The 26,917-nt window shown below is 41.9% G+C and overlaps 1 protein-coding gene across 2 annotated transcripts in view; it reads right to left on the bottom strand.

Annotated features, from left to right (window-relative positions):
- Window positions 1-11,281: 11,281 nt before the first annotated feature.
- Window positions 11,282-26,917, bottom strand: part of LOC307269951 (fibroblast growth factor 14-like) — a gene marked incomplete at both ends in the record, with an annotated part of 47,666 nt that continues 32,030 nt past the window's right edge. For both annotated transcript variants that reach the window (XM_080053045.1, XM_080053044.1), the window contains 2 exons: window positions 11,282-11,430; window positions 12,237-12,435. In XM_080053045.1, coding sequence (XP_079909171.1) covers window positions 11,282-11,430; window positions 12,237-12,435 — 348 coding nt within the window. The remainder of the gene's footprint in view (window positions 11,431-12,236; window positions 12,436-26,917) is intronic.

The following is a 26,917-nucleotide window of genomic DNA, read 5'->3' on the forward strand; positions in this document are numbered from 1 at the left end:
CTATTGTTTTGTCAAAAACCTTGCATTAATGCATAATATACAGTATATATATATATATATATTTTATTAGGGCTGTCGAGCGATTAAAAAAATGTATCTAATTAATTACAGGCTCTGTGATTAATTAATCTAAATGAATCGCATACTTTTATGACACTTTTATACCTGTTTATAAACAGCTGTATAGCCTGCTACAGTTTGTTTCTCTGTCTCTCTCTCTCTCTCTCTCTGGCTCTCTCTCTCTCTCTCTCGCTCTCCGTCTCTCGTAACTTCTGTCTCCTCAACAGACAGCGCTGCACTGCCACAGATGCCTATGCCGATTCATTCACCATCGTCGTAGCCTAATCATAGGCAAAAATATTGACACACACACACACGGGGTGGGTGTCCGTTTACGCGGGAGGCGAGACAGCTAGCAAACAAAATTGAGACACACGGAGGAAGATTGAGAGATACTTTTGAACCTATATTGTTGCACCCACTAAATCAATAATGCACAGACACTGCGGAGAATAAAGTAAGATGTCTTCCTACCTTCATGCTTATTTGCCCGAAGCATCCCATAAACCGTCCATAGAGCCCTCGGCCCCTTTCCCCCAGCTTCTCTCTTTATTTTTCTCCCTTTCACCCGTGCGGGCTGTGTATGCAAGCTACAGGTGCAGCTGCGCACCACTTTTGCACCGGGTCAAAGGGCATTATAGAAGTGCGATTAATCTGCATTAATTTTTTTAATCGCGTTAATTTTTCTGTGATTAATTAATCGAAATTAACGAGTTAATTTGACAGCCCTAATATTTATATATAGTTGTGTGTGTGTGTGTACTTTGTATATTAGTTTCACAGTTGCTGACTGTTTGGAGATACAAGGTTTTCAGTGCTAAAGGAACATTGAAGTGGCCGTGATTACTATGGAAGCCACATTAGTCCCTTTGTGTGTGTGTGTGTGTGTGTGTGTGTGTGTGTGTGTGTGTGTGTGTGCGTGCGTGTGCGTGCGTGTTTGTACTTGAGCGCCTGTTGTCTTTGATGATAATGATGCTGACAGAAACAGGCTCTCAAGTGAGTGCGCAATGCCACCTTAAACACATTGCTGCGGCATGGGCCTACTGTGTGTGTGTGTGCGTGTGTGTGTGTGTGTGTGTGTGTGTGCGTGTATGTGTGTGTGCAGTTTGTTGCAGATAAGAGACCAAAATTCCCAACTCGACGCAGCTTGTAATGAAATTAATCAAAAACACAGGAAATGGAAGCATTTTGTGCCATGCGATAACAGAAAGTCAATGTTCTTTGTGGCTGTAATTGGCTGCTATTTAATGAGAGATTTTTTGCTTTGTGCATAATGCCGTTTTGTTTTGGGCATGTGGCCAATCCGATACCGTCGGTTGCGGCGAGCTACACTTTGGTTGAACCAAACAGGGCCATAATTGAGGATAAAAAAAATATAAACTGTATCGGAAACTGGGCCGCAGGGCAGTATTTCAACATGATAACGACCCCAAACACACCTCCAAGACAACCACTGCCTTGCTAAAGAAGCTGAGGGTAAAGGTGATGGACTGGCCAAGCATGTCTCCAGACCTAAACCCTATTGAGCATCTTTGGGGCATCCTCAAACAGAAGGTGGAGGAGCGCAAGGTCTCTAATATCCACCAGCTCTGTGATGTCGTCATGAATGAGTGGAAGAGGATTCCAGTGGCAACCTGTGAAGCTCTGGTGAACTCCATGCCCAAGAGGGTTAAGGCAGTGCTGGAAAATAATGGTGGTCACACAAGATATTGACACCTTAGGCCCAATTTGGACATTTTCACTTAGGGGTGTACTCACTTTTGTGGCTAGCAGTTTAGACATTAATGGCTGTGAGTCGAGTTATTTTGAGGGGACAGTACATTTACACTGTTATACAAGCTGTACACTGACTACTTTACATTGTATCAAAGTGTCATTTCTTCAGTGTTGTCCCATGAAAAGATATGATTAAATAGTTGAAGAAATGTGAGGGGTGTACTCACTTTTGTGAGATACTGTATGTATCCAAAAAAAAATATCACTTGCAAAGTTCGCAATGGCATGATGAAATAAATAAGTAAAAGTATGTCCCAAGTGTATGCCTACTGCATCCTAAATAGATTATTTTCATGGTCAGATGCAGTATGTAAAATAGAAAAAAGAAAGAGTATGCGATTTAGAACGCAGGGATAGTCTCCTTGTAATAAGAGAATGCCATTCATTTGCAGAAGACCATGGGATTTTCCTCAGCAGAAATCGTGTGTGTGTGTGTGTGTGTGTGTGTGTGTGTGTGTTTGGCACTTCTTTATGACCCACTTCCTTAACCAATTAAACCCCATGCTGCCCTTCAAAGTACACCTCATTTACATTACATTTACATAATGCAAATTCTAATTACATCCACCTAATTACACTATTTGCTGGTTCGTCTGTCATTCAAAGGGGGGCCAGGGGATGCGACGTGTGTGTGTGTGTGTGGTGTGTGTGTGTGTGTGTGTGTGTGTGTGTGTTCCTGCCTGTCAACACCTCTCCCCAGCTCTCTACACATATTTGCCTCGACAGAAGGAAGCAGCTTGATGAATATTTATGTTTTTTTTATTAACAATAGATTTGTGCTAAAGGTAAAGACTGTGTTCCAATCCCCATACTATCTACTATTTAGTATGGTAGAAAAAAAAGATTTAGGATGTCCCGATTCTTGTGGCCAGATTTAGTATGGTTAGAAATACTCCGGATGTCTACTAGATCCGACCGAGATTTCTAGTGTTGAAAACGACAACATGCTATTTTGGCCATTCTGACCCACAATCCAGTGCGCATCGGAAGTGACGGCACACCGACAGAGCCTCCGTATGAAAACAAACGGGGATGCGACGGATATAAAAGCAAGAGGCAAGATCAAGGCACAGTGTTATGATGAAATAAATAAGTAAAAGTATGTCCCAAGTGTATGCCTACTGCATGCTAACTAGATTATTTTTTTATGGTAAGTATGTAGTATGTAGAATAGAAAAAATTAAAAGTATGAGTTATGGAAAGCAGGGGTTGAGTATATAGTCTACACTGCAACTAGAGAGCTTGGACACAATGATATCTCTAGCAATAAAAACATTAACATAACGGAACGATAGAGGACCATCAAGTGTGTTAGAGTGTGTGTGTGTGTGTGTGTGTGTGTCTGTGTCTGTGTGTGTGTGTGTGTGTGTGTGTGTGTGTGTGAGTGAATAGATTGAAGGATTATACATTATTGTCTGCACTGCATTGACTTGAACGACATCACTCTCCCTGTCTTAAACAGTACTGTTTAATAGAGAGGAGAGCTGTCCGTGGTCCTGAAATCAGCCCAACCAAAGACTTAAATTGATGGGTAACACTTTATAATAACTATCCGTTGTAACTCGTTAATAGATCATTAGTAAACTCTTAATTAATGAGTATTAATGATTTGTTAAGTGTTTGTTAGCAGTTTGTTAAGGAATTATAACAATGGTAGATAGTTAATAGCTTAATAATTGAATCAGTTCATCTGGGAGGTAATCCGAGATTAACTGATCACGTCACGTTCAAGTCCATGGCATGCACAGTGTGTATTGAGTTTATTTAAAAATATTTGAAAATGGGGCTGCCCTCAGTTGCGCATGCACTGTGTATAGTCTATAGCCTATTTCAGCCTCGTTGGTATCTCGGATTACCTCCCAGATGAACTGATTCAATTATTAAGCTATTAACTATCTACCATTGTTATAAATCCTTAACAAACTGCTAACAAACACTTAACAAATCATTAATAATCATTAATTAAGAGTTTACTAATGATCTATTAACGAGTTACAACGGATAGTTATTATAAAGTGTTACCAATTGATGTCTCTGTAGCTTTCAATGGTGAGCCCTTTAATAGATTGAATCATCACACACTGTTGGCACGTTTCCAGATCAGGTAGAACAGCCTGTGTGTGCGTGCGTGCTGTGTGTGTGTGTGTGTGTGTGTGTGTGTGTGTGTGTGTGTGTGTGTGTGTGTGTGTGTTGGATACTGGTAGGTGGGCATTGGAAACCTATAACGCTAATGTTAAACAGATGACATTTCAGGGGATGAAATACATGAATGGGGCGACTGTGTCTCAGTTGGTAGAGCGTGTCGGCTGATGATCAAAGGGTTGGAGGTTCGATCCCCGCCCTGCCACCTGTTGTTGTGTCCTTGGGCAAGACACTTCACCCACCTTGCCTCGTGTGAATGTCGATAGTTAGCCTGCTATCGGTGTATGAATGTGTGTGTGAATGGTAACGTGGGAAAGGAAAACAGGTCTCCCTTGTAAAAGAGTCTTCGGTCTCAATGGGATTTACCTGTATAAATAAAGGTTAAAAAAAAATAAAAAATAAAAAAAATTAATGGTATGTGAATCTATTTTATTCAAATAAAAGCACATGAAAATAAATCAGTCAATGAAGCATTCCAACGGCGCTATCTTTCTATAAATGCTTTATTCAATATCATCCTTTTTTTCTGTGTGTATACAATAGACTGGACACAAACTGTACAGTGCAGAACAAACCCTGTTTGCATAATATGTTTGTAAGGGTCACTGTACATTAACTGACAGACAAGAGTCAACTCCCTTTTAAGGTTAGCAGTAGCATCAGTGGTATTTTGCGCCCGGGCTAACAGCTAGCATGGTTTGCACTGGCGAAGATACAAATACTGACTTTAAAAGGAGAAGTAAGTGATATTATTTTGTTAATACGTGTTAAATCTCTATATTCATACAGCAATCACTTAAACAGCATACCTAGGGGGCAAAACCTCCTTTTTTTGGTAAAACAGACATGGAGCGTTGTAAAAGGTTGTTCACCAGAAATGATATCCAGGACCTTCCACGATCCCAACCTTGGTGGACAACCTGGTCAACTAGCTGCTGGAAAGCGACAGGGGGCCGACATAGAGCAAATCAGAACCACTGTTTAAGTGAATGGGGATGGGCTAATAGGGAATTTTTTAAACTTATAGATATCATTATGAAACTTCGCAAGTTGATTACTGACATTGAAACAACAACTTTTCGTATTACAGTATTTTCCAAAAAGTTTGAATAAATATGAAAAATCATCAATATCTTACTAATGATGCTACATTTGCATATCTGCAAAGCCCCAAAATCTAGATGTTGGACAAAAGCAGAGTCAATTTGTTTTTACATTTTTAAAACAAAACAAGTGTCCAACTGCCTGAAGCTTTTCCTAATCACAGTTCAAATTTGATCAATAACCCATAGAAAATGAATTTTTTACACTGTTTTTTCCAAGGGAATGTCTAGCCGTTTCCTAAAATACCAGCTGGAGACTCCAAAAGGACACTTTTGGTCCATAGCACATGAAATGTAACTGTGTAAAAAATGTATTTTCTATGGGTTATTGATCAAAGACGGCTGTGTGTTCATGTGGTGGTGACGTAGGGTCGAGGGGAGGGGACTGCTAACTGCAGTAAAAGGACCGACAAATCTCCACCAGTGCAAAGCAATTGGAAGAGGTGAGCCGGACGCAATTGTTCTACCGGGGTGGGTGCTACATGCTAGCCTGTACATGTTCTGTTTGGTTTGGGTAAACACGTTTAACCTACATGACCACATGCATAAAGCACACACGCATCGATTCCCCTTTTAAAAAAAAATATAAAACATGCAACAAGTCCAAACAGAGGGAGAGAGAAAGAGAGAGAGAGAGAGAGAGAGAGAGAGAGAGAGAGAGAGAGAGAGAGAGAGAGAGAGAGAGAGATACCTTAAAGCTATAGCATTGTTAAAGTGAACGGAGGATTGGGCGATCAAAGGATAATTGGAAAAAAGTAGGATAGGATGGTGTGTGTGTGTGTGCGTGTGTGTGTGTGTGTGTGTGTGTGTGTGTGTGAGTGAGAGAGATGAGAGGGGGGGGGGGCGCAGAGACAGAAAGAAACAGCTGGGAAGGAGAGTGCGTTCACAGATTCGGATGTAATAAGGCAGTTTCTTTTTGTAAGGAGACCAAAGTGGAAAAAAGAAAAGAAAGGCCAGACGAGCTACATCATGAACACAGTGCTAACCGAACACCATCACACGTTTCCTGTCTACACACACACACACACACACACACACGGGTTCACCGGCTCACAAAAGCATTTATTTTTGTTGTCCTATGTATTCCTATTATCCTTGTCTTCGAGTGCCTTTACGTGTTTGATTTCAGAGCTAAAAGTCAGCCGGTGACGTGTGTGTGTGTGTGTGTGTGTGTGTGTACCCGAGTGTGTGGAAAATGAAAAGTGACCCGGGCTGTCGTGATTGCTCGCTCCTAATTAAATCAGCAGCTCTCTCTCTCTCTCTCTCTGTCTCTATCTCTCTATCTCCTCGCTCCCTGTTAGATATCTCATAATTGTGTCGCCTTGGTAGCGGCGGGCTAACCAACCACCGTGCAGAGTGGAAAATCTCTCCAGAGACCCTAACAGTAATTGCGCTTTATTTTTTATTTTATTTTCTAAACCAGGAACTGCCATTAAAGAGATCCTATTGTACTACTTTTCTGGTCTTCATTTCTTGTTAAAAACTGCTATAGAGCAACCTGACACGAATCACATCACAAAAAACTATGTAGATTTTCGGGACACTCTTCCTCTTACCCTAGCGAGCACAGCAGTCTCTCTCTACACACTGCTTTGAGCTTCTCCGCCCCTCCCCCCCCCCTGCTGCAAACCCCACTCCGTTGTGATTGGTTACCTTCCTTCCAGCAGCGGGAGATTTTCAGGAAGGTGGGGGCATGCAGCCGGAGCTTGCCTGAGCAGCATTACCATACATGGAAACATGACAGAAACTACCCGAGCGTGACAGAAACTATCCAGAAATTTGAACAAGTTAGTTCTCGACCGGCTGCCATAGTGTTTAGTGCTCTGCATAGCCACCCCAGACGGTCAGCAGGGAATACGTCGAAATGCATGTACGTAATTATTTGATACTCTAGTATGGTTAAACATGACTATAAATCATTATAACAACGTTTATAGGTCATAAAAGTCGAAAAGTATCATCGGTCCTCTTTAACCAGCTCTGGAAATAAAACACTACAATAGCTACGGTGATGTTTGTTTGGTTTTGGTCAGTTGCCATTTTTTTTTTTTCATTTCTATCAAAGACACGCCACACAGATCTTTAATGTAAACTTTAAACTGCTGAGTGTACAAGGAGAAGGCCTTAAACGTGAACTGTATGTTGATCTTTTCCCCTTAGCACAAATGAGCTAGCCCTAATGATGATTCATTGAATAGCCGGTTTTTGCTGTCTCCGGGAGTCCTTGTATTGTGATTGTATCTCCTTAAAATGGTGGCTCGAGCAAGCACAACAAAGTAAAGTGGAAATCGAAGGAAGACAACACAAGGTATATTGAAAAAAAAAATGAAAAATTAAGTTGTCAAGTTGTTCGTTTTTTGAAAAAGTTTTTGCAAGTGACTTCCTCCAGTACCCCGACAAAATAAATCACACTTTTCTAATGATCTAAGACCACAGAAAAAACGCCAATCTGTCTCGAAGCAGTCACACACAGTTTCAAATTAATTTTTCCGGCTTTCGGTGGCGGGCAAAGTAGACCAGACCAGTTTATGTGACGTGAGAGCTGGTGTTGGGCCACATGTATAGGCACAGAGGCTAACGGCTAGCAGCTAACGAGAACAGAGGGTGACTCAACAAAATGCTAACGTTGGCTATCTGGTGTCTTCGCTGTCTCTTTACGCCATGCTACACCTGTTGCTAAGGCTAGGAATGACCAGCTACATTGGGGGTGGGGGGGGGGGGGGGGGGTGTTGCTTGTGTGAATTTCATTTTGGGATTAATCATAGCCTGGCCTTATTATTAATTAAACCAACTAACGCAAAATTGGGCTTCAAAGCAAGGAGGTTGCACAGTTTCTGTTAGCATCAATTAGCACGTGTCTCTGCCTCACTGTCGCTGGGGTGATAGGATGGCCTAGAGGAAAAGGTGGCCGACCAGTAACCATGAGGTCGCTTGTTCGATCCCCGGCACCAGACAGGAGGGTGTTAGTGAGTAAAACTAGTGGTGGCTGGTATTATGTATACGGTGCCCGCCATCTCTACCATTGTGTCCTTGAGCAAGACACTTCACCCCCAAACTGCTCCAGGGGCGCTGTACTACGGCTGACCCTGCGCTCTGACCCCCTCTGAAGTGTGCTAACTTGAGAGGGGAGATGCAGAAAGACAAATTTCAATGTGACTAATAAAGTAACTTAATACTAACGTAGTATGTAAGTGTGGGATCACAGTATGAATGTATATTCGGCGTTACATTTTAAAGGTGCAGTGTGTAATATGACATCATCAAGAAAGTTCTACAAAGTTCTAGAATGCAACACTCCCTGGGTAACCCCAACCCTTTCGAATAATAACAGAAGCTACAGTGGCCTTCAAGGACAAGAACAATTCTAAATGTTAAATAATGCACCTGATGACATTCCAACTATGACACTTTCAAGATGGCGGCACTAGGCCTTGGTCCAAAATATGCAGAAATATGGACATATATGAGACCCTTTCTAAGGGAAAAAATAATAATTCAAAACATTTTTTTCAGCTATTATGCACTAAATTAAATGTACTTATGGATATTATAATTACTTTCTTCAAAATCTGCTAGGAAATAAAACCCAAAATTCTACACACTGCAGGTTTAAGGAGTTAATTGCCGCCCTTGGTCTGGCTATGTTAGTAAGACGAGTGGAGTCCACAAAGGATTGTGTGCATGCGTCACAGTGAGAGGGCTAATAAGCATGGGAGTTTATTTGGTTTCATCTAGCCCCAACCACAGCCATTTCTACCAGCATCCAATGAGGAAGTGACAAACATTGTAGTACCTTCCGGTGGCCACTATGGGGTGGTACCAAAAGTGAGCAATTTTCCATTGACTCACTTGCTAAACAGGCCATTTTCACAGCATTATTAAACCTATTTACGGGCTGGTCCACAAAACCATTCTAGCCTGTATGTTTAGATCACATCTCCATGACAACACTGAGGGGGGTGAATTTCTTTCTAGCAGGCTAGTTTTTATTCTTTGGAGGTTAAAATGTATGAATAATTAGGGGCGCAATCTCTTGAGTGACAGCTATCCGCCCGTTGTCCCTCACTTCGCCTCGGAGGTACACATCAGCTAGATGGGCGTATCTCCCTCCCACCGACGTCACATCGATGCCTTTTTTCGGCAAGAGGAGTGAGGCGGAGTAAAAATCTCACAATGTAATCTTCTCAATAGCTTTCATTCAGATACTGTTTAAAGCCTGGCGTTCCAATGATCTAATATTTCAGACCAACAAAAACGACAAAGATAAGAAAAAAGTCCAATTAAGGGGAATACGTTTTTTTAAGCAGAATTTCCTCTTCCATTAATCATCTCAGATCTATCTAGTGACCCTTTCCAAGGGCCCCGACCCCTATGTTTGGAACCACAGGGGACTAAAGTAATGAATTGTGTTAAAGGAAATTGAACCTGGCTCCACATCGACCAATGAAAAGCGTGAAAAGGTGCCTTCACCTTGATGGATCAGTATTTTAAAACTGTGTCCATGCAAAATAAATATATATATATATATTTAACTTGTGATACTTAAAGGAATACTTCACCCATACGGAACCAGCGTTCTATCATTATAAAATAAATTATAATATAATGAATGAGGTTTTTCTTCCCTCAGTCTTCCCTCAGTCTTCCCTTGGCCCAGCTGTCCTGTTAATCCTAACCCTTACTGTGATGTCACAAGAAGGAAACTGTAGGGTTAGACAGTGAGATCATAAAACACTCTTTCTGCCTTTTCTCAGGCTAGGATGATCCGATTTCAATTTTTTTCCCACTTTTATACTAAATAGGATCTCCGAGTTCAATACACCTTCATATTCCAACCGGTGAAGTAGGCCCTTAAAGTTCATTTAGCTGATGTTACCAACCTTTTCCAGGGCTATGATTTTGGATCGTTCTTTTAGACTGTGTTATAAGTGCTTCTTTTTAATTTTGCAAAATTTTTATTTTTTTTTCCGCAGTGATGCAAGATTTTTATTTTATTTTTTAGAATACTACACATTGTTGCTTTAATGTCATTTATACCCTGTTCACTTCTCACCCTCATTCCTACCTTTTTATCATTTCAAGTATACTTGGGAATCTACAATCTACAAAATCTGCTACTGTATGTAAACACTGTCTGCAACCATGCTGCCTGTAACACTCCCACGTGCCTACAGACGGGGAATTTCGCGGAAAAATCGTTTTTTTCCCAGCTTTGGTCGCTACGGCCACGTGCTAATTGGAGCAACTCGATATTCAAAAGTCCCCCCACCCCACCCCCCCGTTCTCCTCTTCCCCTGAGCTACACATTGTCGGTAAACATAGCATTTGTTAAAAGGACAGAAAAAAAAGCCCCCAAAGAAAATTTATATAATCAATAATCAGTTTCTTGTCTTTACAACAATGTAGCTCGATAATCACCAGTGCTCTGTGTGTGTGTGTGTGTGTGTGTGCGTATGTGTGTGTGTGTGTGTGTGGTACTTTTCATTGCGCGCTCAGTACAGAATGTCCTGTGCCTACTAGTCTTAATCGATTTAAGTGTTCTGCTAATGCTTTTAATCTGTTCTTTATTTACTCGGAATTGAAGCCAAGGGATCGATTTAATGTGTGTGTGTGTGTGTGTGTGTGTGTGTGTGTGTGTGTGTGTGTGTGTGTGTGTGTGTGTGTGTGTGTGTGTGTGTGTGTGTGTGTGTGTGTGTATATACACCTGGCAATGCAAAAACTTCAGGAAAGGGGAAAAAACAATAGGGGGGGGGAGCCTCATTTTTTTACAGATTGTCACATAAAAATACAAGTGAAGACGGACATTTTTTAAATTCTAAGAAGTACTTTGTTCCCCCTCCTCCGGATGAGAGCATGCCCCCTGTGCCAGTGCCCCTGTCTCTGGCTGGCATCGGCCCTCTGACTCCAGACACACCCAACCATTCCTATTGGCCCCCTGCCCCACAATGCAATCCAATCCATCCAATGGGGAGAGACGATGGGCGGGATGTAACGCCCCACGACCAGTCAGAACTCTCGGAGCTTTCCGTTTGTTTTCCGTTCAACTTTTTTTCATCACAGTTTAGTAGGTTGAGAGCGCAGCAGTGTGTGTGGGGAGGAAGGAGTGGGTGGGGGAGGGGGGGGGGGGCGTGTCTCTGAAACTTGTCCCAGGCCTTTGATTGGTGGAAAGGGTGGAAAGTGGGCGGGGGCTTAAGGGGGGGTTATGTCTTCTCCTTGTCAGGTTTGTTGACTGGTTTGCCCCCGTTCATCACCACCGGTTCGCTGGTCGTGCTCTTGGGAGGCGGGCCCCCGGCCACTTTGGGCACCGCCTCCCCCACATCGTGCAACGAAGGCTCTCTGTACATCGCCACTGGAAGGAGGGATACGGAATGGATAGAATGGAGAGAAAGAGGAGAAGAAAAAGTGTATGGAAGAAGGAAAAATTGGGAATGAACGAAAGAAGAAAGAGGAGTAAAAAGGAGCATCTTCACTCTGTTATCCAATAGTCAGCAAACTGTGTTGGTGAATGGAATCCAACGAGATCTAGAATTAAAGGTGTAGTGCGCGATTCTGAAGATAACACTTGTCCAAACCACTTTTTGTCAAAACAGGTGAATATCTTCTCACAATCCTCTACCTGTCCCTATTATCATAATGTGTGTGCGCTGGAGAGAAAACAAATCTGTTGTTTCCATAATACAAACTGGGCCAACAAAGAAAGGGGCAACATACCAAATAACGGAGATTATGGCTGTGTATGAACACTTAGATCTTAGGCAGCAGGATTGTATTCACTGATTTTGACCAAAAAAAGCGTTGACAAGCGTTCTCCAGAATCACTCAGTCCACCTTTAAAAACTGTGTGTGTGTGTGTGTGTGTGTGTGTGTGTGTGTGTGTGTGTGTGTGTGTGTGTGTGTGTGTGTGTGTTTTACCTTCTATAGGTTTAGGACCCGAGCAGAATGACAATATGTGTGTGTGTGTGTGTGTGTGTGTGTGTGTTTTACCTTCTATAGGTTTAGGACCTGAGCGGAATGACAATATATGTGTGTGTGTGTGTGTGTGTGTGTTTTACCTTCTATAGGTGTAGGACCTGAGCGGAATGACAATGTGTGTGTGTGCTTGCGTGCGTGTGCGCGTGCTTGTGTGTGTGCTTGCGTGTGTGTGTGTGTGTGTACCTTCTATAGGTTTAGGTAGGAAGTGAGCGGCCGGTTTGGTCTTCTTAACCCTGTTTCCCTTCATAGCCTGGCCCTCCTTGTTTAGGCCCAAGTACCAGGCGCGGCCCGACTCTTTCTGCCGGTAGAGCATGGAGCTGTAGATGACGTAGTAGTTCTCAAAGACGGACTCCTTGAACTTACACTCGGCCGTAAACAGTTCCTGTGACAGACAGACAGACAGACAGACAGACAGGCAGAGACAGACAGACAGGCAGGGAGAGAGAGAGAGAGAGAGAGAGACAGACAGGCAGGGAGAGAGACAGACAGACAGACAGACAGACAGACATGCAGGGAGAGAGACAGAGAGACAGAGAGACAGACAGACAGACAGAGAAACAAACAGACAGACAGACAGGCAGACAGGTAGACAGACGGACAGACAGACAGACAGAGAAACAGACAGACAGACAGACAGACAGACAGACAGACAGACAGACAGACAGACAGACAGACAGACAGACAGACAGGCAGAGAGACAGACAGGCAGGGAGAGAGACAGAGAGACAGAGAGACAGACAGACAGACAGACGGCCATGTTATTCAAACCCAGCACGGAAAAATCCATTCAAGTTATTTTCTATCCACTTCTACTTTTTACCCGTCTGTACATAATAGCAAGCATTGTTCAAGGGTTCTGTTTTTTTCAAAATGTCATACTAATTTCTTTTTTTGCTTCTTTTAGACAATCGCTGTACAAGGAAAAAAACAATCCCAAATGCGTTCAGTAGAATAAAATACATGGTACATTCAAAATGAATGAATAGGAAAAAGAATCATACAAGGACCAATTATGTCTGTCCACATCTGAAGGTTGTTTAGAATGTTTCTCAAATTCAGGTTCCTAACAATTCAGTATAATGTTGTTTCAAGATGCAGTTATTAAAGGGGAAGTAAGTGATATTTTATTGTTAATATACGTGTTAAATCACTCTATATTCATACAGCGATCACTTAAACCGTAGGCGCAGTTCACAACACAGGTCTCCCAGTCATTCAGTTTTGTAGAAATTGATTGACCGATACCATTTTGAGTATCCCGCTCGTTTGTACCCAATCAGGAGACAGAGCGCTATAAAGAGGCGGGATCTCTGTGCCCCGTGAACGATGACTCGCTGCTCTCCATCCTGTCACTATCTGATGAAGACGGCTGTGTGTTCATGTGGTGGTGACGTAGGGACGAGGGAGGGGACTGCTAATTGCAGTCACTGACAAGAAGTTAGAATTGTTCTTGTCCTTGAAGGCCACTGTAGCTTCTGTTATTATTCAAAAAAGGGGTGGGGTTAACCAGGGAGCGTTGCATTCTAGAACTTTCTAAAACTTTCTAGATGATGTCATATTACACAGTGCACCTTTAGAAAAAAACACATAAAAAAAATTTAAAAAACGGTGACACGAACCCCCACCCCGAAAGACATCTCACCTTCTCACCCGCCCACACTATCCCCGCCTGCCATGTGTTAAAACTCATTCCGCCATTTTCAACACAGCATATTTCAGCACAGAAATCGAGGTGTTATATTCTAAGGGGAGAGAAATCCACCGGCTATAGCAGGGGTGTCAAACTCATTTTCACAAAGGGCCACTCTACGATATGATAATCACACTAAGGGCCAGACTGACATACCTTCTTTTTAATCATAAAATAAAAAGAACATATCTAAGTAAGTATATAAACTGCGTACAATGGCTAGTTTTTGCTTCAACATTTTTGAATGTCAAACACTTAATTTCCTGCATTCTGGTGGATTTTTATCCATCGATCTGTGCCTTTTCGGCATCAATTTATGTTGGAAATGTCTTAATTTCTGTAAAGGCAAAGACAACATTCAGGTTCCTGGTGAAACAGTTATAAAGGACTATAATGCAGTAAGGCTCTCAGGCATTCTGGATTGAGCCACAATATTTATTCTCCTGGATTTTTCAAAACTTTCTGCACATTCAAAACATATCACATGTTTTGTTTTTTTAGGAATCATGATGCAGCACCAGTGTTAGCTATGACACTTTATATTGGTAATGAAATGCCAAGCCACCATTGGAAACGAAAGGGGAGGGCTATCAGCAGCTAGCTAACGTTAGCTAGTTGGCTAAATTGTAACTTAAAGGTGCAGTGTGTAATATGACATCATCAAGAAAGTTCTACAAAGTTCTAGAATGCAACGCTCCCTGGGTAACCCCACTCCTTTTGAATAATAACAGAAGCTACAGTGGCCTTCAAGGACAAGAACAATTCCAAATTTTAAACAATGCACCTGATGACATTCCAACTATGACGCTTTCAACATGGCGGCCACTAGGCCTTGGTCCAAGATATGCAGAAATATGGACATATATGAGACCCTTTCTGAGGAAAAAAATAATAATTCTAAAAAAAAAATTCAGCTATTATGCACTAAATTAAATGTACTTATGGATATTATAATTACTTTCTACAAAATCTGCTAGGAAATAAAACCCAAAATTCTACACACTGCAGGTTTAAAGCAAAAGTTAGAAACCAGATCATTTTGGCATTAATCCTTAGACACTTGACACAATCAATCATCAATATTAGCATGCTATTTGGCCACATATATTGGCCTATTTACAGCCCTCAGAAAACTGACAGCTCTTCTTAGATGCAAGTTCATCAATTCATGGCTTAAAATCCTGAGCTGTGGAACTTTCAGCAGACATTCCTAGCTGTAAGATAAGTACATTTCCTAGCAGTTGGGAGCGTATGCGATGTGCGGATATGGCACAGGCTCCATGAAGAATGAAAATAAAATAAAAATAAAAATAATTTTTTTTTTTTTCCCAGAATTGATTCAAATGGCCGAATTGATTCGCGGGCCACATCAAAACGTGTCGCGGGCCAGGGCCTTGAGTTTGACACATGTGGGCTATAGTGTCTGCTGTCATAAAGCATTCTCCTGTTTTTTTTTCCATATTGAGAGCTGCAGCCAATGAATATACCTATTATCTGTGCATTGGTGTGTTAGGATTTCCTAGAGGAAAACATGGCCGACCAGTAACCACGAGGTCGCAGGTTCGATCCCCGGCACCGGACAGGAGGGTGTTAGCTAGTAAAACTAGTAGTGGCTGCTATTATGTCTACGGTGCCCACCCATCTCTCCCATTGTGTCCTTGAGCAAGACACTTACCCTGCGTTCCGAATCGCATACTTTCCACTATTTAGTATGGTAGAAAAAACATTTAGTATGTCCCGATTCTTGTGGCCAGATTTGGGATGGTTGGAAGTACCCGGATGTCTACTACACACGGCCAGGATTGTTAGTGTTGAAAACTGCATCCTATTTGGGCGATTCTGACCCACAATCCAGTGCGAACCTGAAGTTACATTAGTCACATCAACGGAGCCTCCGTATGAAAACAAACAGGGATGCGACGGATACAAAAGCAAGAGGCAAGATCAAGGCGCAATGTTATGATGAAATAAATATGTAAAAGTATGTCCCAATAGTATGCCTACTGCATCCTAACTAGATTAATTTTATGGTCAGATGTAGTATGTAGAATAGAAAAAAGAAAGCGTTTCGGAACGCAGGGCGAACCACCAAACTGCTTTACTATGGCTGACCCTGCACTCTGACCCCCTCCAAAGTGTGGTAACTTGAGAGGGGGATATGCAGAAAGACATATTTCAACGTAACCGTTGACAAATAAAGTAAATTAGTCCTTTTGGGTTAATGCACTAATAATGAGCACGTCGGTAAAAAAAAATTGTAGGATAAATTGATCGATGATCGTTATTAAAACTTAGCCAATGTGGTGTAAGCAGTCTGCACAAAAAAAAACAGATGCCAACAGTTTAAAGGTGCAGTGTGTAATATGACATCATCAAGAAAGTTCTACAAAGTTCTAGAACGCAACACTCCCTGGGTAACCCCAACCCTTTTGAATAATAACAGAAGCTACAGTGGCCTTCAAGGACAAGAACAATTCTAAATTTTAAACAATGCACCTGATGACATTCCAACTATTACACTTTCAAGATGGCGGCACTAGGCCTTGGTCCAAAATATGCAGAAATATGGATATATATGAGACCCTTTCTAAGGGAAAAAATAATAATTAAAAAAAAAAAATTTCAGCTATTATGCACTAAATTAAATGTACTTATGGATATTATAATTACTTTCTACAAAATCTGCTAGGAAATAAAACCCAAAATTCTACACACTGCAGCTTTAACAGTTACAGTGCAATTTTTCGTTATGTCCTTGTAATATTTAGACGGATTAAATGTAATTGTAACGACCCTATAGGGAGCAATGTTGAATATTTTTACAGCCACAAAACAGTGATAATGAAAAAGCAATTAAAAAATCAAATCTAACAGTAAAACGTGCATTTAAACAGTTAATAAATGAACAAGCTATTGCTAATAAAGTGCCTCTGGTGTGGCTTATAGGGGAGAGAGAGGCTGCTGCCAACCCAAACAATCAGCCTCGACGTGCCCCCAAGGGCTAACAGATTGGAGAGTGTTTGTCTAGACTGTCTCTTATTGGTGGTGGCGGGCCTCTTGCCAGCGACACACACACACACACACACACACATGCAGACACACACACACGAACACACACACACACACACACACACACACACACACACACACACACACACACACACACATTGTCATTCCGCTCAGGTCCGAGTCTCATAGCAACATGAGGAGAGGAAGAGAGGCGACACACTGTAGCCGTGGCAACCAACCAACCAGTGGCAAGAGGGAGGGTTCGGGTGTGTGTGTGTGTGTGTGTGTGTGTGTGTGTGTGTGTGTGTGTGTGTGTGTGAGAGAAATAGATAGAGAGAAAATACACACACACACACAAACACTCGCATAGGTAATTTAACATATGTAAATATAACGAGCTCGTACCTATAACCAAGGGAGACGAGAGAGAGAGAGAGAGAGAGAGGGAGAGAGAGAGAGGAAGAGAGGGAGAGAGAGAGAGAGAGGGAGAGAGAGAGAGAAAGAGAGAGAGAGAGAGGGAGAGAGAGAGAAGAGAGAGGGAGAGAGAGAGAGAGAGGGAGAGAGAGAGAGAAAGAGAGAGAGGGGGAGAGAGAGAGAGAAAGAGAGAGAGGGGGAGAGAGAGAGGAAGAGAGGGAGAGAGAGGGAGAGAGAGAGAAGAGAGAGGGAGAGAGAGAGAGAAAGAGAGAGAGGGGGAGAGAGAGAGAGAAAGAGAGAGAGGGGGAGAGAGAGAGAGGAAGAGAGGGAGAGAGAGGGAGAGAGAGAGAGACAGAGAGAGAGTGGTGGGGCGGCGGCAACGATGTAGCAGCTGCAAAAGATCAGACACTGGCACACACACACACACACACACACACACACACACACACACACACACACACTTGTAGCACGAAGTGGGGATGAATGAATGTCGGGAGGGAGGGAGGAAGGGAGGTAGGGAGGGAGGGAGGGAGGGAGGCGCCAGGACATGAAATGTGACAAAGTGAAGCAGACAGGGTTTTAATGAATGAATGGTCGCTCCATTTGTTGGAAATGTCAGAGACACAAATCAAACATCCTCCCTTTTGTTAAGAGTGGCACTTCTGCTTTGTAATTACAGTGCTTACGTTTTAATGCCTGGATTAAATGCACTTTTCATTTCATTTTTTCATTTAACTTTTATTTATCCTCGAGAGACCAATTGAGGGCTGACCCTCATTTACAATGATGTCGAGTACAAAAAAATTCAAAGGAAAAACAACAATACATAAACAATATTCAATGCAAATACATCAAATACACAACAACAGGTGAAGAGAAAAACAATTGAAACATTTACACAGTGGTGAAGAGTGGCAGCAATTAAAATGAAATGGGTGAAAGTATAATATAGCCTAATTAAAACAGTTACAGGTAGAGTTTGGCAGATTTAAGATAGTTTGTTTAAATTGGTTAAAGGATATGAAGGTATTTAGTTTAATTTGTTGCTGTAAGTTGTTCCAGGAGTCAGGTGCACTGAAGCTAAAAGCTGTCTTTCCCAGCTCAGACCGGGCTTGTGGGACATAAAGCATAAGCATGTCAGTGGAGCGGGTCTGATAAAGCCCATCTGAAATTTGCAGCATTTCTGTTAAATAACGAGGAAGCTTCTCGGACAAGGCTTTTTAAATAAAAATGTGCCAATGTGCGTCACGTCTCTCTTTAAGGGAGGACCACCCAACCTTTTCATATAAAAGACAATGGTGTATGTCATAAGCATCTCCTGTGATGAACCTTAAAGCAGAGTGAAAAACAGAGTCCAGGAGTTTAAGACATGAATGTGATGCATGCCAGTAAACCACATCACCGTAATCAAGGACAGACATAAAAACTGCCTCAATAATCCTTTTCCTACTAAATAAAGGGAAGGTGGTTTTGTTCCTATAAAAATAGCCAATTTTTTGTCGCAGTCGACAAACAACATTTTTTATATGAAAATTAAAAGTGAGTTTATCATCTAACCAGATGCCGAGATATTTGTACTCTTTGACTCTTTCAATTAAAAATCCATTCTTAATAGTATATACTTTATATTAATTGTATTAAGTGTTGTTGGCCGGCGAGGTCATACATAATTTTATGCTGCTTCTAAAAAGAATAGGGATGTGTTGGAAAAGCCTACTAACGCCAAACTCATACTAATCCTGATGTCAATTTGAGTATGTTGTGGTTGTGTATGCGGGGTTTGTGTAGGTGAGAAATGCCCGGATGAGCACTTACTTCCGGGGAAGGATTTTGTGTATGGATCGATAGGGTTACTTTTTCCTACTCAACCGCCCCACAATGCATTGCGTCTTTTCAAACGACACAGAAGTAAAAAAAAATAATAATCTTAATCGATTCTGTATACTTCAGTGTAAACGGTCCGACGAACCTCGCATACACAATCGATGGTTAAGTAGACAGTATGTAATATATACATGTTGAGTATGTAGGAGGGAGGACGTTAGTAGGGCTTTGATGCTGAGACCTCCGCACAAAATAATTCAGAAGAGAGAAGAATTTATTAATGTTCTATTCAAGCAATTACTGTTAGATACATCCACGGCCCACACTCAATATCACATTGCCTACTCTTTCTTTTTTCTATTGTACTTACTACATCTGACCATAAAATAATCTAGTTAGGATGCAGTAGGCATATTGGGACATAGGCCTACTTTTACTTATTTATTTCATCATAACATTAGGCCTTGATCTCGCCTCTTGGTTTTATATCCGTCGCATCCCCGGTTGTTTTCATACAGAACATTTCCGGTACGCACTGGATTGTGGGTCAGAATCGCCCCCAAATAGGATGCTGTTTTCAACACTAAAAATCTTGGCCGGATCTAGTAGACATCCGGGTGTTTTTAAGCATGCTAAATCGACCACAAGAATCGGGACATCCGAAATCTTTTTTTTCTACCATACTAAATAGTAGATAGTATGGGGATTGGAACGCAGCCATAGTGTGTGTGACTTTCACAACACTGACCGCCTGGGTTTGCCTCTGTCTTCATTTCCAGACGGCAGGGAGAAAGCATGAATGAAAGAAACGTGTGTGTGTGTGTGTGTGTGTGTGTGTGTGTGTGTGTGTGTGTGTGTGTGTGTGTGTGTGTGTGTGTGTGTGTGTGTGGCGGCGAGGGGTTTGAAAATTGGGACATGACGGAGAGAGAATAAATCACACAGGGCGGAAGGGACAACCGACGCCTTCTGATTGGAAAAACAGCGGGGGATTCTCTCTCTCTTCTCTCTCTCTCTCTCTCTCTCTCTCTCTCTCTCTCTCTGTCTCCTCTATGACTCTCTCTCCCTCTCTCTCTCCTCTCCTCTTTTAGCCTTACTCTTTCGCTCTGTCGTTCCTCTGTGCTCGACGGAGGAGAATTTTGGTGGGAGCGTAAAAACACGCGGCGGCGCACACGAATGCACACACTGTTATCTATTGAATTACAATGGGCTTACAGTTCTCTCAGCCTGTTATAAATGTGTTAAGCCTTCTCATTCTTTTGCCCCCTTTTGGACAAAAGCGGTAGTGTTTTTTACCACGCCAGCTGTAGTTCCCGGTTGAGTGTATATACACATGACAAAGGCATAAAGGAAAAACGATATAAAAATAGCATTCTTTGCACCGACGGTCTCGTTTGCCGTTACATGTCATTTATCACTGGTCATCAGAGGAAAAAAAATTAGACTGTTTCAGAAGTATTTTAAAAGTTCCTCGTGGCACCTTTTAAGGGAACAGATTGTGTGTTCCAAGTCACGACAATTAGTTGACCCATCCATCCATCCATCCATCCATCCATCCATCCATCTATCCATCCATCCATCCATCCATCCATCCATCCATCCATCCAGCAATAATATCTGGTGACTTCAGTTTATTTCCCCTGTCAAATATAGGCTGCGTTCCAATCCCCATACTATCTACTATTCAGTATGGTAGAAAAAAAGGATTTAGGATGTCCCGATTCCTGTGGCCAGATTTAGTATGCTTAAAAATACCCGAATGTCTACTATATCCGTCCGAGATTTAGAGAGTTTAGTGCTGAAAACTGCATCCTATTTGGGCGATTCTGACCCACAATCCAGTGCGCACCCTGAAGTGACGTCACATCGACGGAGCCTCCGTAAGAAAACAAACGGGGATGCGACGGATATAAAAGCAAGAGGCAAGATCAAGGCAGCGTTATGATGAAATAAATAAGTAAAAGTATGTCCCAATAGTATGCCTACTGCATCCTAACTAGATTCTTTTCATGGTCAGATGTAGTATGTAGAATAGAAAAAAAGGAAATTAAAAAGTCACACTGATTAACCTTCCCAAGCAAGGTGTCGTTTTTGTTCACATTCACCCAATCACACACACATTCATACACCGATAGCAGCAGCAAGCTAACCGTCAATTCAGGGTTCAGTGTCTCTTTGCCCAGGGACACTTGGACATGTGGCGGGGAGACGGGGGATCGAAACCACCGACCCTGCAACCCAGTGGACGACCGCCCTACACACTTTTCGCCACAGCCACCTACATACGGTTGACGGGTGATCTGGTTGAAATCAATATAAGAATATCCAGAATAATTTTTGTATTTTGTATATAGAATGGCAAATGAAAGCAAAATCACATATAAGTAATCAAAACGGATATTAAATTAACCCGTCACTCGACAATATTAACCTTATAGTTTTAATTATTTCTTAAAGCAAAAGTTGGAGCATTATAAATGACAATTCTGCCTTGTTATGACTGAGAAACGTGTTCCTCTTTGTTTAGTGCAGTTAGTTAGTTTACTTAATGCGACTTAGCTCAAGGCATGAAGTCGTGTGTGTGTGTATGTGTGTGTGTGTGTGTGTGTGTGTGTGTGTGTGTGTGCGTGTGTGTGTGTGTGTGTGTGTGTGTGTGTGTGTGCTCTGCCCAGTGAGTGTGTGGGTGTGTTTGTTTCCAACACCAGTGATTAACACAGCACTGATTACCCAGGGGGGAATACGGGCAAACAAATCATTCTAAAGGAAAAAGCAGCAAGCCCCACAGAGAAGGAGGGAGAGAGAGAGAGAGAGAGAGAGAGGGGCATAAAAGAAGCCCTACGTTCCAAATCAAATGCCATTTACTTTTTCCTATTCTACATACTACATCTGACCATTAAAAAGTATCTATTTAGCATGCAGTAGGCACACACTTGGGATATACTTTTGAGTTTTTTTATTTCATCATAACATCGCGCCTTGATCTTGCATCTTGACTATATATCTATCTAACTATGGAGAGCAAATAGTTCTTTTTTACAGTCGCCAGAATGTGTGTGTGTGTGTGTGTGTGTGTGTGTGTGTGTGTGTGTGTGTGTGTGTGTGTATGTGTGTGTGTATGTGTGTGTGTGTGTTTGTGTGTGTGTGTGTGTGTCATATTCCCTCTCATCTCTGTGGATGCAGACATCACACATTTGTCTGAGTGCTGTATGAATGGAGCGGCACGCCCACGTAAACACAGACGTGCTGCCAGACACACACACACACACACACACACACACACACACACACACACACACACACACACACACACAGACACACACACACACACACACACAACATACGCAGAGGGAAATAAATATGAGAAGGTGAAAAGGAATTGGAAGAATAACCAGCATAGAAATGAATGCTCACTGTCTGTCTATATAGCTGTGGATGTTGTAGTGATAGAGAGCTCGAATGATTGGTCGATTACAGTAAAGGTTCAATAAGCTGAATGGTCAGTTTAGCTAACTTCCTGTCAGTGACTGCAGTTAGCAGTCCCCTCCCTCGTCCCTACGTCACCACGTTAATGCACTGCGGCCTTCAAGCTAGCGAGTTATCTAGCATCATCTCAGATCCACAAGTGTGATAAAACATGATAAAAACCAACAAAACAGACATTGGGAAGGATTTTTACCTGCTCCGCCATTGTAGGCGCATACACATTCACCCATCTGTCGCTCTGCACGTGCACCGGCAGTGAGACGTGGGCTGGTTTGTAGCAATTTATTTATGTTAATATAAGTGTTAAATCGCTCTTTATTCATACAGTGATCACTTATATAGTGTGCGCGTTTCATAAAGCCGATCTCTCAGTCACTCGCTCTGCATGTAATCGGCAAATAAACTTTTCGGGGATCCCACTACTGATAACCAATCAGAAGAGAGAACGCTACAAACCAGCACCTGTCTCACTGCCTTTGCACGTGCAGAGCGACAGATGGGTGAATGTGTAGTAGCAGTAGCAGTAGCATATATAGTGGTACTGTATGGTAGTGGAAATGTCTCGGCTGACATTTTGACACCTAGACCTACCCAAACACCCTCACACACACACACACACACACACACACACACACACACACACACACACACACACACACACACACTCACACACACACACACACACACACACACACACACACACACACACACACACACACACACTCACACACGGAGAGTCCCCAACTCATCAGCACTTTCTTTTTTTCCATCTTCCCCAGCATGATCCATAATTATCACATAGCAGCTCATTGAACACGGTGCCATCTGTTAGTGGCACACACACACACACACACACACACACACACACACACACACACGCACGCACGCACACACACACACACACACACACACACACACACACACACTGCCAGATGCTCGGGATCTCGAATTAATAAGATAGCCCAAACCAAGTATAAGTTCGCAGCATATCATTAAATTTCTTTGCAATAAGATGATAACGAATCTCGTATGAGTGCAAAGCTGCATACATGTGATCTTAACTAGCTAAAAAATGCCCTAAATATACATTTCTGAGACAGGGCTATGCAATATGAATATGATGCTATCACAATAATGAGTGCAGAATTAGTATGCTGGGGCTAGAAAAATATGAAAAAGGCATAATTAATAAATAGTATCATAGCCGGATGTTATCATACAAATATGATACCTTCAAAACAATGTGTATACTTGTATTCTAGTTGTAGTTTATTAGATAGAAAATTATTGAATGAACACACACACACACACACACACACACACACACACACACACACACACGTACGCGCACACACACACACACACACACACACACACACACACACACACACACACGTTTCACATTGTTAATATTCCTCCGGAGATCCGTTGATGTTTTATTCAGAAATGCTTCAGTAATTTTTTTTTGTGATTTATCAGTAACACTTCTAGGAGCGCACTGTGCTACATACAGTATAGTATATAGTGTGTGTGTGTGTGTGTGTGTGTGTGTCTGTTTGTGTGTGTGTGTGTGTGTGTGTGTGTGTGTCTGTGTATGTGTGTGTGTGCCATAGCTATCTGCTTGTGCACTTACAATACTTCATAAATTTTTCTTTACAAGGGGCAAAAAAGGCAGCACACCCCAAAAATGTTATATAAAACAAATAACTTGGCTGACAGGAGCTCCGCCATATTGCACAAACAAGCCAATTACGCAAAGAAATACATGAAAGGCAAACGTCACCACTGCGGTCTAATACCATGACAAAAAAACAACCCTGCGTTCCAAATCACATACTCTTTCTTTTTACTACACTACATACTAAAGTACAGAAGAGTTTAAGGGCCACAGGAAAGAAAAAAAAACAGATAACGAAGATTTTTTTTTCATTATGTTGAGAAATGTCAAGAATAAAGACGAATACTCCAAAATGCTATTGGAGTTAGTGGGGGCATTTATGTATTTTCAGCATACTGCAATTGACGCACATGTGTTGGGACATCCTAAATCTTTTTTTGGCATAATAAATAGTAGGGAAGTATGGGAATTGGAACGTGTGTATCTGTAAGCCTGTGACAGCTACCCTCCTAATATTTAATTAGGAGTGTCTCAACCACACGCAACTCAACACACTAAAGTACTTTTGCAACGGGCCAATTAAATATCAAAGCAGGCGCTGACATGGCCATAAATCCTGCTGTATGTCATTTATATATATATATATATACAGTATGTGGCTTATGTAGCCGCTGCATGCACATCACTCACACAGCTAAAGTACCATCAAACCATCCAACTCCTCACTTTCTCCTGTCGAAGCAGCTTTAGAGAGAGGGAATTCTGCAGCGTGTGTGTGTGTGTGTGTGTGTGTGTGTGTGTGTGTGTGCGTGTGTGTGTTTGTGTGTGTGTGTGTGTGTGTGTGTGTGCGTGTGTGTGTGGGACTCCCCCTCTTCAATTATTTACAGGAAGCCCTCATGCGTCTATGACTTTCGGCGACAGGCTGTAGAAAAGCAAGTTAAAAAAAATAAAAATAAGCATAGCAGCACAGATCTCCTTTCTCTCTCTCTCTCTCTCTCTCTCTCTCTCTCTCTCATCCCTTTCTCTTAAACATTTATTCACTCTTCCTGTTCCATCTCTTTCTGACACAGCCATGTCCTTTACTTTCACTCTATCCCTGCGTTCAAAATCACATACTTTTTCTTTTTACCACACTACATACTAAAGTACAGAAGAGTTCTAGGGACACAGGAGAGAAAAAAAATAAATCAGATATGGAAGTTTTTTTTTTTCATTATGTCGAGAAATGTCAAGAATAAAGGACGAATACTCCAAAATGCTTGTGGAGTTAGTGGGGCATCTAGGTATTTTCAGCACACTACAATTGGCATGCATGTGTTGGGACATCCTAAATCTTTTTCTGGCATACTAAATAGTAGAGAAGTATGGGTATTTGAACACAGAGTAACTTTTTTTCTTCCATCTATTATATTTCCTTTTTCCTTTTTTTTCTCAAAAAGTAACCAATCAGGAATCAGCGTTCTGACCTAAAGTCTGCCCTCGTAGTGGACGGCAGCTTCTGATTGGTTCGTGTAGGCCGTCAATCAATATGAAGTGAGGAGTGCTCCTGTCTTGACCTTTTTTCCACCTCTGTCTACCCTCTTTCATACTTTTCAATCATAATTCCACTCCTCCGTTAACAGCCCTTTACCTCCCTCCTGTCCATCTCTTTCTTCTCATTGTCCTTGTCCTACTTCTTCTCCACCTCTTTTTCTCCTGCCTCCCGCTCCCTCCCTCCCTCCCTCTCAACTCTCTCTCTCTCTTTTCGACTTTCCATTTTATTATTCATCATTTGTCCTGGCCTCAACCCTTTTCCCCTTTCATGTCCCTTCCCCTTCCTCATCCTCCCATCTCTTGTCAAGGCAATGTTAGTTATATAGAACCATTCAGACCTTTTACAGGGATAGAAACACATTGAATATGGCACATTAAAATGACCAGTAAAAGGCTAAAACAACCAATAACAAGAGATAATAATAAAAATAGTCATTATAGCAATTTGTATATACAAAACTGAATTAAAACAAAGCAAGGAAATAAATAGAGAACGATTAAAAAGGGGTTGTGAGTGTTTTAATTAAAGGTTCAGTAAGCTGAATGGTCAGTTTAGCTAACTTCCTGTCAGTGACTGCAGTTAGCAGTCCCCTCCCTCGTCCCTACGTCACCACATTAATGCACTGCGGTCTTCAAGCAGTGTTATCTAGCATCATCTCAGATCCATAACTGTGATAAATGATAAAAACCATCAAAACAGACATTGGGAAGGTTTTTTACCTGCTCCGCCATTGTAGGCGCATACACATTAAACCATCTGTTGCTCTGCACGTGCACCAGCAGTGAGACGGGTGCCGGTTTGTAGCGTTCTCTCTTCTGATTGGATATCAGTTTCGGGATCCCCGAAAAGTTTATTTGCCGATTACATGCAGAGCGAGTGACTGAGAGATCGGCTTTATGAAACGTGCACATTATATAAGTGATCACTGTATGAATAAAGAGCGATTTAACACTTATATTAACATAAATAAATCGCTTACTTCACCTTTAATAAAGAAATAACTCCTTTACAACACTCAATGACACACTCCACACACAAAAAAAAATCATAATTCCTTGTCCACTCCTATGCAACAACAAACCTTCCACTGACTAGAGTTCTAGCCTCCTTCATTTTTTTTAGCGTGCAAACAGTACGGACAGATAGCAGATTGTGAGGAGATATTCACTGATTTTGACCCAAAGAAAAAGTGATTCTGACAATTGCTGACTGCACCTTTAAAATGAGCTGAGCGCATTAGCGACCTTTCGTCTCCCTCCATCTCTCTCTTGCCCCCTCCGTCAACCCCAGCCCCC

Source organism: Ammodytes marinus (assembly GCF_949987685.1).
Source record: "Ammodytes marinus genome assembly, chromosome: 24".
NCBI classification, from domain to species: domain Eukaryota; kingdom Metazoa; phylum Chordata; class Actinopteri; order Uranoscopiformes; family Ammodytidae; genus Ammodytes; species Ammodytes marinus.